Source organism: Euleptes europaea, chromosome 14 (assembly GCF_029931775.1).
Source record: "Euleptes europaea isolate rEulEur1 chromosome 14, rEulEur1.hap1, whole genome shotgun sequence".
In the NCBI taxonomy this organism is placed as follows: domain Eukaryota; kingdom Metazoa; phylum Chordata; class Lepidosauria; order Squamata; family Sphaerodactylidae; genus Euleptes; species Euleptes europaea.
The window spans coordinates 7,651,570-7,663,786 of NC_079325.1; the positions used below are offsets into that span (position 1 = coordinate 7,651,570).

The following is a 12,217-nucleotide window of genomic DNA, read 5'->3' on the forward strand; positions in this document are numbered from 1 at the left end:
GGCTATATTAACTTAGGACTGGTGTTGTATTGAAATGCCTACCCTGAGATAATAGGACACATCATTATAAACTACTTGCCAAAAGAGTACAAGCCTTCTTTGTATACTCTGGGACCACATAATGAGAGTTGCGTATTCTTTGCTCGCATTTTCCAAACGTTATTACGAAGTAACTATCTTGAATTTCACAACAAATTTAATTGCTCGTTTTAGGCTCACCAGTGCAAAGGGCCTGAGATGACAGGAGCAGCAGGCTCAAGCCAAGGTCCATCCCTCAAAGAAAGCTCCATCCAGTATCCAATAGGAGCTCAAGTAGAACTAAGAGGGCAGCATGGTGGACATCACAATGAGTTAGAATTTGAGAACAATCCAACGAATTCCAACTCTTCCAGAGACATTCCCAATTTGGAGCAGGACGGCAGAAGTTTGTTACATTGTAGGTTGTATCCAAATCCACCTGTCGCTCTTCTCTGGCCTTCGGTTGCCACAAGGACTCAAGACATCCACTTCCACGCAGGTCCAATCTACGTTGTTCACCAAGATGGCAAGGAGACTTCCATGAACTTGACTTTTGCTAGGGATCCTCCTCTGCTGAGTTCATACCCAAACGTTCCTGAGTTTCATTTGCCATGTACCAGTGAGAACAAGAAAGACCAACAGAATCCCGAAAACCCTTCTGGGTACCAGCAACGCTCCCCACGTAGTTGTGCCATTTCAGAGCCTCACTCCCTCCCCAGACATGGCAAGCATCAGAACCCTTTAGGGCACCAAAAAATTTCATCTGCTTACGATCCTGGACTCCGACAGCCGGTAAACAAAGGATTTTCGTCGTGCAATTCCAGAAACATTTATAGTGAGGACATCCGTAGCAGCTATGTTTCTGGCAACCCGGGGTAAGGATGTAGTTTAATTAATTGTGCTTTCTTTGGGGAAGGGGCTAAAAAGGTGATTGCCCATTAAAACTCTGCAAATTAATGGAGATAGGTCTGCCAGTAGCTATTATTATCTGTGGCAATTAGCCATGCGAGGTAAATGGAATCTCCCATGTACAGACTAGCAGAGGTGGGTGGCAGAGAGCTAAAAAAGCTTGCTTGTTTATTTACTACCTTCTTTCCATCATGGAACCCAAGGTAGAGAACAGGGGCTTGGAGGGGGGCACGCACCCAGTAGGCCTCCAGTTCAGGCGGTGACCAGAATAGGGGTGCCAGGTCCCTCTTCACCACCAGCGGGGGTTTGGGGAGGGACTTCAGTGCCATAGAGTCCAATTGTCAAAGTGGCCATTTTCTTCAGGGGAACTGATCACTGTCAGCTGGAGATCAGTTGTAATAGCAGGAGATCTCCAGCTAGTACCTGAAGGTTGGCAACCCTAGACCAGAACCAGACCTGCTTGTCTTCAGGAAGGTGGCTGGATCACATGACCTCCAAGCAGGCCCTCAACCCTCTGTGCTGCCGGAAGTCCCCTGCAGCGTTCTCCTGCATAGTTTCCATGTTGCTCCTTTAACAAGCTAGGCGTTTCTCAAATGATTTCCCTTCATTATCTTCCCCCTTTCCCCCACCCCTTTGGTTTGTTTGCTGTTCCTTTCTTGAGGCCACCCCAGTCGCCCACCCACCACCTGACAGGACCTCCGTCTCCAACCGAGTGGCTCATCCAGGCGGCCGAGAGGCATCACCGGGAAATCTCTCAGCTGGCCGACGACCACCTGGCCGCCATGCTCCCGCCCGTAATTCAGAGGCGGGGGAGCGACTCGCGACTCAACGCAGAGAGCAGCAGAGAATGCCAGCCTTTCCTGAGCCGCAGCAATTCCGAAGGCTACCTGCTTCACATGGAAAAGCAAAACGAGAAGAAGGAGAAAGAGAACCGGAAGGTAAGCCGGGAGAACGGCCGGGGTTCAAGGGGTAGGGTTGCCAGCTGCAGGCTGAGAAATACCTGGAGATTTTTGGGGCGGAGCCTGAGGAGGGTGGGGTTTGGGGAGGGGAGGGACTTTGATGCCATAGAGTCCAATTGCCAAAGCGGCCATTTTCTGCAGATGATCTGATCCCTATCTGCTGGAGACCAGTTGGAATAGCAGGAGATTTCCAGCTACTTCCTGGAGGTTGGCAACCCTAGCCACACTCCCCTAAGCACCATCAACATAGACAGGACTCAAAGATTGTGAAAGAGTTATCCACTGCTTCCTTAGGCATTCCTCCTGCAGAAGAAGGGAGATTGGCCCAGACTGGGGTTGCCAGTTCCCTCTTCACCACCGGTGGGAGGTTTTTGGGGCGGAGCCTGAGGAGGGCGAAGTTTGGAGAGGGGAGGGACTTCAATGCCATAGAGTCCAATTGCCAAAGTGGCCATTTTATCCAAGTGAACTGATCTCTATTGGCTGGAGATCAGTTGTAATAGTGGGAGATCTCCAGCTAGTACCTGGAAGATGGCAACCCTATCAAGGGGTACAGCCTGGGATAGAGTTGCCAATTCCAGGTTGGGAAATTCCTGGGGATCTGGGGGGTGAAGCTTGGGGAGGATGGGGTTTGGATGTGGGAAGGACCTCAGTGGGGTGAAATGCCGTACAGTTCATCCTCTAAAGCAGCCATTTTCTCCATGGGAGCTGATCTCTGTAGTCTGGAGATCAGTTTATAACAAGCGGGAACCTGCGAGGACTTGCAGGGGCCGTCTCATTTCCACCTCCATGCCCTGTTAATTCCCTCCGAGTTTTTCTCAGCTATATTAATTGGAAATGCCCACTTGGCTCGAATTATTCCTGATTTTCAGTGGATCACAGCCAACTGTTCTCTTCAAGCGCCTCTTCCTCTCTTCAGTCATTTCGTTCTCCTCCTGCCGCATCCTTTACTGATTCTTGCCATGCCAGCAAGAAGAAGTCTTTTTACACAGAAGATCTGACCGCTCATTCAGGAAGCAAAACCAAACAAACAAACAAAACCACTCTCATTTATCTCTCTGCTTAGGTTTCTAGGATGAAGGGCTACATAAAAATGGACGTGAAGCTCGGGGGCCTGGGACCTGACTACGAGACGATGAAAGAGAAAGTAAGACAAAACAAGTGGTATTTTTTCATCAACTTTGTGCGTCGCTCAAATGCCCCACGGAAAGGAATGGCAGCAGTTTTTTTAAAAAATAGGACTATAAAATGGGGAGAGGGAATTATGATAGGAGTGTAGAAAGTCAAGAATGATGGGGGAAGAACAGACAGAGAGAAGGGCTCTTCTCTCATAATAATAAAACTAGAACAAAATCCTAGAATGCAGGAAGGAAACTCGAGGCTGACAAACAAAATGCACCTCCCGTACGAACCTACCCATCCATTCCAGTCATCTTTGGAGTCCCTGCTTGGACCGCCCCCGCCATCTAAAGCTGGGCAGGTGGCAACCTTAAGAAGGGCCTTCTCAGTCATGGCACCAAAACTTTGGAACTCCTTCCCCAGGGAGATTCATCTGTCCCCCTCTGTTGCTGTCTTTCACCAACAGGTTTTTTTGCTGGGGGCCACATACTTTAATGTGGATAATGTAAAGTTAACTGAAGGAGAAAAGAAGACAGCCGATGAAGCTGTAGGATGTTTTCATAGGATCAGGAGATGGGCTAGAAGATCTTCTCCTCCTTTTCCCTCCCGGTGGTTTTCTTCTTCATGGGGGAAAGACAGATATGTATGTGCGTGTGTGTGTGTGTGTGTGTGTGTCCAGAAACCTGAGGCGCATTCAAAACAGATCATGTTTTCAAGCTGCAGTTTTCTTTGTCCCTCAGCAAAGGTATCCATTAGTCGATACTCACCTGCTGAGAATTCCAATTGCAGATAAGTACACCCAAGTTTATTCTCTTCCGGCTGGTTCAAGTGTGCATTACTGTAATGCGATTGAGCCACCCCTGCAAATTCAGATGGCCTGGCTTTATCACAGAAGGGAAAATGAAAGTAAACACGGCCGAGCAAATGCAACCAAATGCGCATTACGGCCTGTTAAGAAACATCAGGTGTTACCTGACCAAAGAAGAGATGAGACCAATCATCCTAGAAAGGGTCTGGGGGGGAAAAACCTCTCTCCCCTCCCCCCTTTTATACTGTGGATGGTTTCACGAGATGCTCTGAGCAGACCTGTTTCAGAGGGTAGACGTGTTGGTCTGCAGTAGAACAGCTAGATTCGAGTCCAGCAGCACCTTAGAGACAAACAAGATTTTCGGGGTTTGAGCTTTCAAGAGTCAAAGCTGACGAAGGGAGCTCAGACTCTCAAGAGCTCATACCCTGAAACGCTTGATGGTCTTTAAGGTGTTAGTGGACTCGAAACTAGCTGTTCTGAGCAGACAAGTAGTTTAAAATCGTCCTGGCCACCCTTCCACCCTACCGATAAGGCGATGGCAATAGAATATTTTAGAGTCAAGCAATATCAGAGACAATCATAGCACAGAAATGAGATAGCTACAACTGGAATAAATAGAAACAGAGGCAGAGATTTTTGTCCTGCCGTAAACTGCATGCCAAGCACATACCAGGTTTTTTGCAATTGCCCTGACCTGGATGGCCCAGGCTAGCCCGATCTCATCAGATCTTGGAAACTAAGCAGGGTCAGCCCTGCTTAGTACTTGGATGTGAGCCCACCAAGGAAGTCCAGGGTTGCCACGCAGAGGAAGGCATTGGCAAACCTTGGGGAGGGGCTGTGGCTCAGTGGTAGAGCCTCTGCTTGGCATGCAGAAGGTCCCAGGTTCAATCCCCGGCATCTCCAGTTAAAGGGACTAGGCAAGTAGGTGATGTGAAAGACCTCTGCCTGAGACCCTGGAGAGCTGCTGCTGGTCTGAGTAGACAATACTGACTTGGATGGACCAAGGGTCTGATTCAGTATAAGGCAGCTTCATGTGTTCATGTGTTCAAACCACCTCTGTTGGCCTCTTGCCTTGAAACCCCTACGGGGTCAGTGTAAGTTGGCTGTGACTTGACAGCACTGTCCACCACTATGCTGTTTAGAATGATCGGGTGATCTTAATCGGAATGAAACGGATGCCTACCTGAGATGGAAAGCTGACACCAAACCAGATCAGGAAAGAGACAGAGAGTAGATCTGTTGCAGGGTTGGCTGGGAAATATCCACACCGCATGACACACAGGATTGATCTCTGGAGGGGGGAGGAACCCACTTTGCACAAACAGGCTGGCTGCGGGTGGTGCTAGGCGTACAGCACCTGTGGTGTCACCAAACGTTTTCCCCTCCCCTCCCCTCAATTCCTAGAGCAATTTCTAAATAGGTTTACAAGGGTTTCCAATGTTTTTTAAAGGCAAAATATTAATGTGGAGGTTTCAGGTTTTTTTATGGTGGGCAACCAATTTGAAGTGTGTGGGGGAATTAATGGCTGGCCCCAGTTCAGGTGGGCAAAGTGTTCCTCTTTCATGCCAGTTGTGAAGCCAAACGGAAGCTGAGCTCATGGCAGGCGAAGAACCCCCTAAGTCAGGGGTGTCAAACATACGGCCCGCAGGCCGGATCCGGCCCCTTGAGAGCTCTTATCTGGCCCACGAGCCAGCCAAGGCAGCCACTGGCCCCCACTCTCCATCTGGGCTGGTGAGGCATGACCCGGCATGGCCAAGTGACATTTATGTCATATCTGGCCCTCATAACAATTGAGTTTGACACCCCTGCCCTAAGTCTTCTCTTTAGATATTATGCTTGCCTTCATCTGCGTGGCAACTTAGGCAGTTGTCAATCGCCTTTGCTAAAGAACCAGAAGAACAAACGATTGGTCAAATTCATACGTATCCTGCCCTTTCTTCAAAGAGCATAGGTTTTGTCCTTGCAACAATCCTGTAAGGTAGATAAGGCTGAGAGGTGGTGAGTTGGCTAACAGAGACAGTCTTGCAAGGTTGACTTAGAAGGGAGATGGTTCCCAAGCGTGCCTCTGAGCAACACCTGCGATCCAGGTCTCCCTGTTCAAAGTCAAGCGTTCTGTCCGCTAAACACGCTCTTGACGCATAGGCCACCTTCCCACAATTTCCAGACCGGATGGCACACCTGCCTCCGCAGGTCCTGCCAAGGCTGTTTCTCTCTTGACAGGCAGAGAAGATCAAGCAGCAAAAGGAATACGCCAAGCAGATCAAGGAGCACAACATGAAGAACATCATCAGCGCTGGGAGGCCGCCACCCAGACCTGAGAATAAGTTGGTGGTGTCGAGGCAGAAGGTAGGATGTGCTGTAGCACAGTAAGGGGCAGCTGGGCAAGGTGGACCTTTCCCAAGGTGGGCTGGACCTTCCCCCATTGAGGAAAAAAGGCAACTATGGTTGAGGACAGCTATAGTTTTCCATCAGTGCTGGCCCCCCAGCCTACTCTCCCCCACCTTTTTGCTTGTCCTGTACTATTTACCAATTAATATGTGGGGACCCTGACTGTCCTCAGGCCCTGAAGCAGCCCCTATGCCGCAAAATGAACACCATTCTTCTTCTGGAGAGCCAGCATGGTGTAGTGGTTAAGAGTGGTGGTTTGGAGCGGTGGACTCTGATCTGGAGAACCGGGTTTGATTCCCCCACTCCTCCACATGAGTGGCGGAGGCTAATCTGGTGAACCAGGTTGGTTTCTCCACTCCTACACACGAAGTAGCTGGGTGACCTTGGACTAGTCACACTCTCTCAGCCCCACCTACCTCACACAGGGTGTCTGTTGTGGGGAAGGGAAGGAGATTGTAAGCCGGTTTGATTCTTCCTTAAGTGGTAGAGAAAGTTGGCATATAAAAACCAACTCTTCTTCTTTTTCTTCTTTATTCTCTAATGTTTATGGGGATGTAAAATAGTTGATTTTGTAAATTGTTTCATTTTTACGATTTTATTGAAACTTTATTGTATTTATTACATTGATTATCATGTTGTGAGCCGCCCTGAGCTCAGCTTTGGCTGGGGAGTGAGGGCAGGATACAAAACTAAATAAATAAAATAAAATAAAATAAATAACTGGTGGGGGCAAAGAGCATGGTGGAAGTCTACAAAATTATGCCTGACATAGAAAAGTTGATAGAGGAAAAACTTATCTTTCCTCTCCCACAATATTAGAACTAGGAATCATACTAGGATGCTGATTGGCAGTAAACTTGAGGCAGACAAAAGGAAGTACTGCTTCACACAATAGGAATTTGGCTTGTGGAACTCACTGCCATGAGATATGGTGAGGGCGCAGAGTTCCCCCCACCCCGGGGTTGCAATGAACCAAAACTGCTCCTTTCCATATTAATGGTGCTGCTTCAGGGCTGGGGTAGGGGCATCCTGGCAAAAGCCCTCCCTCAGCTCCCAGGTGGCTTTGTGGCTGCCATAGTTTTAGCTGTCCACTGATCTTCCCGTGGAAATGGACTCCTCCCACGGGCGTTTTGGAGAAGAGGATGAGCCGCGGCTGTTCCGACTAAGAATGACATGGAGGCAGATCAGGTCATTCCACCTTTATGGGGGTTCAACGGGTCAACAGCTCGTCGATCTGATTCTAGAGGGAAAGTTCAGCGTTCCTCACCTGTGGTCTTCCTTTCGTGTGCTTTTTTTTTTTTTTTAGGCCCTAGAATATGCCAAGAAAATCCCTAAGCCAAAAATTGTCCTATCAAAGCCGGAACAAGAGCCCAAAGACGAGAAGATGCTGGCGCGTACTTTAAATGGCGAGAATTTGCCTCCCATTTCATCTCTGGAGTCTCTGCAGAACAGGCACGAAAGGGAGAAACAGGTCGTGGCCGCCTTCAAAACCCTCCATATTGTATGAGCAGCGGAACTGGTGTTTCCGCCGGTTGCTGATTTTTCGCCCTGCGCTGAGTCTTGGGTCGACGGTTGTCAGTTGTGCCAAAGGGCCAGCATTGAATTATGAACTTGTGCTGTTGTAAAACAAGATTTTTGAGACTAAATGTTTTCACTTTATTCACTCACCCCTCCCTTATTTTTCTCAGAATTTATTGTAGTTTAAATAAACAAACTATATATAATGTTCTAGAACTGGCATTTTTCTCCTTTACATCCTTCCCCCAAAAGTTCATAGAATAATAGAGTTGGAAGGGACCACCAGAGTCATCTAGTCCAACCCCCTGCACAATGCAGGAAATTCACAACTACCTCCCCCCCACACAGACCCAGTGACCCCTACTCCATGCCTAGAAGATGGTCAAGATGCCCTCCCTCTCATGAACTGCCTATGGTCATAGAATCAGATGGCCATCTAGCCTCTGCTTAAAAACCTCCAGGAAAGGAGCACTTACCACCTCTTGAGGAAGTCTGTTCCACTGAGGAACCGCTCTAACTGTTAGAATATTCTTCCGAATGTCTAGACAGAAACTCTTTTGATTTAATTTCAACCTGTTGGTTCTGGTCCAGCCTTCTGGGGCAACAGAAAACAACTCGGCACCCTCCTCTATATGACAGCCCTTCAAGTACTTGAAGATGGTTATCATATCCCCTCTCAGTCTTCTCCTTTCTTCTCCTCTCTGTTTGGCATTTATTTAACAATGAAGGGATGAGGCGGTTAATCTGTTCCTAGTCCGCACCGCTTCGAACCCCAGCAGGAGAGCACAGGGTTGGATGCTTCTATCAAAAACTCCCCATGCACAGAAGACTAGGAGATCAGGGAGACGCCTACTCACTGCTCATTTTGTGAACAGGAGGATTTCGTTTTAGGAGGAGGTATTAAATCATGTGATCTTCCGTCTGAATTGTGAAGGGCTGTCGCGTGAGAAAGCCCTCCTCCATGGCCTGTTAAATCAGCAACCTTCACGTAAAAAATAATAATTGTATGACGTCAAGTCGCAACCGATTCATGGCGATCCCAAGACTGTGGAGTTTTTAAGACAAGAGACGGTCAGAGGTGGTTTGCCGTTGCGTGCCTCTGTGTAGCAACCGTGGACGTCCTTGGTGGTCTCCCATCCAAGTGCTAACAAAGGCTGACTCTGCTTAGCTTCCGAGATTTGATGAGATTGGGCTAGCCTGGGGTATCGGGCTGCTTGCGGTCCTTGTGCAGGTGAAACCAGATTCTGGAGGATCCATCAGTAGATTTCCTGTGAATTTTTAACTGGTAATTGAGGGGGCTGATTTGCATCTGAGGTGGAGGAGTTCAACCCTTTATCTGGGGCCTGGAGATTTCCCGTAATTACAACTGATCTCCTAATGACAGATATCAGTTGCTCTGGATGAAAAGGGCTGCAGTGGAGGGTGGACTCAGATGCAATTTGAACGGCTGCAACATGCAAATATTTCTGTGTTGCATCCATAAAGAGCAGCTTCTTTGCTTTTAGAAAGAGGAGAGGGAAACATAACAGCCCACTGAGATGAACCCACTTTGAAGCATTTTATCCGATCAGGGACCTCGATTTGTTGTTTCTCTGATTAAAACTACTAATCCCCTTCATTAAAAAAAAAGCAAAAAGCTCGAGAACCGATTTTAAATGAAAACCTTTAGAGGAAAAATCAAAGAACTATTTACTCGCATCAAATATTTTAATTAGATTATGGTCTCAATTTAACCCATTACGCACACACACACATACCCTTTTTGATGAGCTTCAGGCCTCGTATTTAGCCCCAGATGCTAGAGGTAGTCTGAGCTGTACCTTTCGGATTTAATGAGCATTCTTGCTTTTTCAGCCTGACTCTCTTTGTTACCTATTTTATTATTATTATTATTATTTTCCTGAGCCATAGAATTCAGTTAATTGAAGGAGTCTCTTACAACTGCACATTAAGGGCTCCAAATTAGCATCCCCTTTCTGATTAGAAAACGCAAGCGGACATTTTCGCTTTGATCCGAGGATTTAGCTGAAGTAGCCCGGGCTCCCCTGAAAATGAGCTGATGGCCTTATTATTAGGATAAAACGCAAATGCATCCGTGTGTCGGGAAATGCTTAATGTCTTAATTGATCACCCTCTATACTGTAAGCTTTCCTTGTTTCTTCCACAGCGCCTGGAAATCAGGGTAACTTTGAAAAGAGATATACAAGTCAACCATAGCTTTGAAGGGGTACCATTTCACAGTCTTCCAGCATTCCTTCCTTCTTTGCAGTGTGACTTTTACCTGCAAAATGTCTTTAACAAATCTTTCAATGGCATGGTGAACATTTGCTCATCCCTAGTTTTCAAATACTAGGAAATGTATTAGGAAATGCTTTGTATTTAATCAAATTATAAGAACAAGCAAGAGATGAGGGTATGCAGGAGTGAATAGATGTGAACGGTAGTAGGCGAGGGGGGAAATGTGGTTTTTTAATGTTTAATTTTTTTATTTATGTTGCTAATTGCTATGAAGATATCCATCATAAAGCAAACTATACATTTATAAATAAACTGCAAAAAGCTGAGAGCTAATCTGGTGGAGTGATTAGAGTGTCAGACTAGGGTCCGGGAAACTCAGGTTCAAATTCCCATTCATGCCATGGAAGTTCGCTGGGTGGACTTGGGCCAGTCACACACTCTTGGACTAACCTACCTCACAGGGTTGTGGTGAGGATGAAATAGAGGAGAGGAGAATGATATAAGCTACCTTGGGGGGGGGCCTGTGGAGAAAGGCAGGATATGAAATAAATAAATAAATATCAGTGTCAGAGGTGGGGCATCCTGAAATATGGTTCACAGTAGAGCATCCTTATCACGTACTTTGACCCGGCCTCCAGTCTTAACCATGTTCAAACTCTGTTTATATCCTCCATAACAATATCACCCTCTTTTCTGAATGATAGAATTTAGCTCAAATTACCATGGTGGGCTCAATAGAGTGAGATGCGAAGGACTTTCAATTTAGTTTGTTATGAAAAAGAACAGGTTAGGCTGCCCTTTTAAACCTTCCGATCAATATGACTTCTTTTCTGCGCAGTCAGGCAAAGGGGTTCTTCGCCTCTTATTGTGAATCAAAATGCACGGTCTTTATGGTTTTACCCCAACCTTGCCTCAACTTTAAAGCGGTGTTTTTCAAACTGTGTTCCAAGGAACCCTGGGGTTTCGTCTTGGAAACGTCTCAGGAGACCTCCCAGGAGAAGATCAATAATGACAAGATTCTCTGAAAGACTAATCTTCCCCTACAACGTGCAGCTGGATTTGTTCGAAGATGCAGTTTCAGAATTTGTACAAATGTACATCATCTGAGCATTGGGGACTGCTGTAGAGACATTATGTTCACCACATTCTGTTCAAGTGCACCATCTTCCTTCCAGGATCAATCTCAGGGGAAGCCAGTTCTTCATGTTTGCAACAGAAGGTGACTGTACAAAGCACTGATTGGCTAGGAACAGTAAGCTGAAGTTGCTTTTTTTGAAGAATAATCAAGAGACTCACATAAACTTGTACCTACACTCTCAAGGTAAGGGTGTGTGTGTGTGTGTGTGTGTTAAGCGCCGTCAAGTCGCTTCCAACTCTTGGCGACCCTATGAATCTGTGTAATCCAAAATGTCCTGTCTTTGACAGCCTTGCTCAGATCTTGCAAATTGAGGGCTGTGGCTTCCTTTATTGAGTCAATCCATCTCGTTGGGTCTTCCTCTTTTTCTGCTGCCCTCAACTTTTCCTAGCATGACTGTCTTTTCTAGTGACTCTTGTCACTAGAAAGTGACAAGGTGAGGGTATAGGGTGTCCCAATTAGCATGCTGCTTTGAGTCTGTAATAGCAACCTTGACGATAAAGCATCTATCAGGAGAGGAGAGAGGGTTTTGCAAATGCAGGGAAATGTGACGTTTGTAAAGCAAAAGGCAGAAGACCCTCGCCATTCTGTAAAAAAAAGGGAAGAAAAGATGAAGCTGACTGAGCATGCTCATTTCCCTCCACAAGGCAGGGAATGTTGAGGGCAGCGAAGCCGCCTTCGATCATTCCATTGCCTTTCCTCTCTGTCGGCATCACACCTGCATGAACATGAAGCTACACTGAATCAGAACCTTGAGTCTATCAAGGTCAGTATTGTCTACTCAGACTGGCAACGGCTTTCCAGGGTCTCAGGCAGGGAGGGTCTTTCACATCGCCTGCTACCTGACCCTTTTAACTGGAGATGCCAAAGATTGGACCTGAGACCATCTGCATGCCAAGAAAATGCTCTGCCTCTGAGCCATGGCCCCACCCCTTAGTCACTTTAAGGAGAGTCCAGGAAATCTGCCTGCTAAGTTGGGTATGTCGGAGGGTGTGAAGTTCACATTCTTGGGGTCCCAAATTATCTTCCACCGATGTACTGCTCAGGTTGAAGGCTAGATGAGCAGATTCCTTCTTAAGAGTAAAAAGGAGTTGCTCTATAGTTCTAAAGTACTAAGATGTAGGACTA

General features: G+C 46.9%; 1 protein-coding gene across 1 annotated transcript in view; it reads left to right on the plus strand.

The window, feature by feature from the left end:
- The window catches only part of JHY (junctional cadherin complex regulator), a 35,308-nt gene extending 27,603 nt beyond the window's left edge, over window positions 1-7,705 (plus strand). Inside the window, exons 3-7 of the mRNA XM_056860916.1 lie at window positions 214-893; window positions 1,589-1,865; window positions 2,950-3,030; window positions 6,031-6,156; window positions 7,505-7,705. Coding sequence (XP_056716894.1) covers window positions 214-893; window positions 1,589-1,865; window positions 2,950-3,030; window positions 6,031-6,156; window positions 7,505-7,705 — 1,365 coding nt within the window. The remainder of the gene's footprint in view (window positions 1-213; window positions 894-1,588; window positions 1,866-2,949; window positions 3,031-6,030; window positions 6,157-7,504) is intronic.
- The last annotated feature ends 4,512 nt before the right edge of the window (window positions 7,706-12,217 follow it).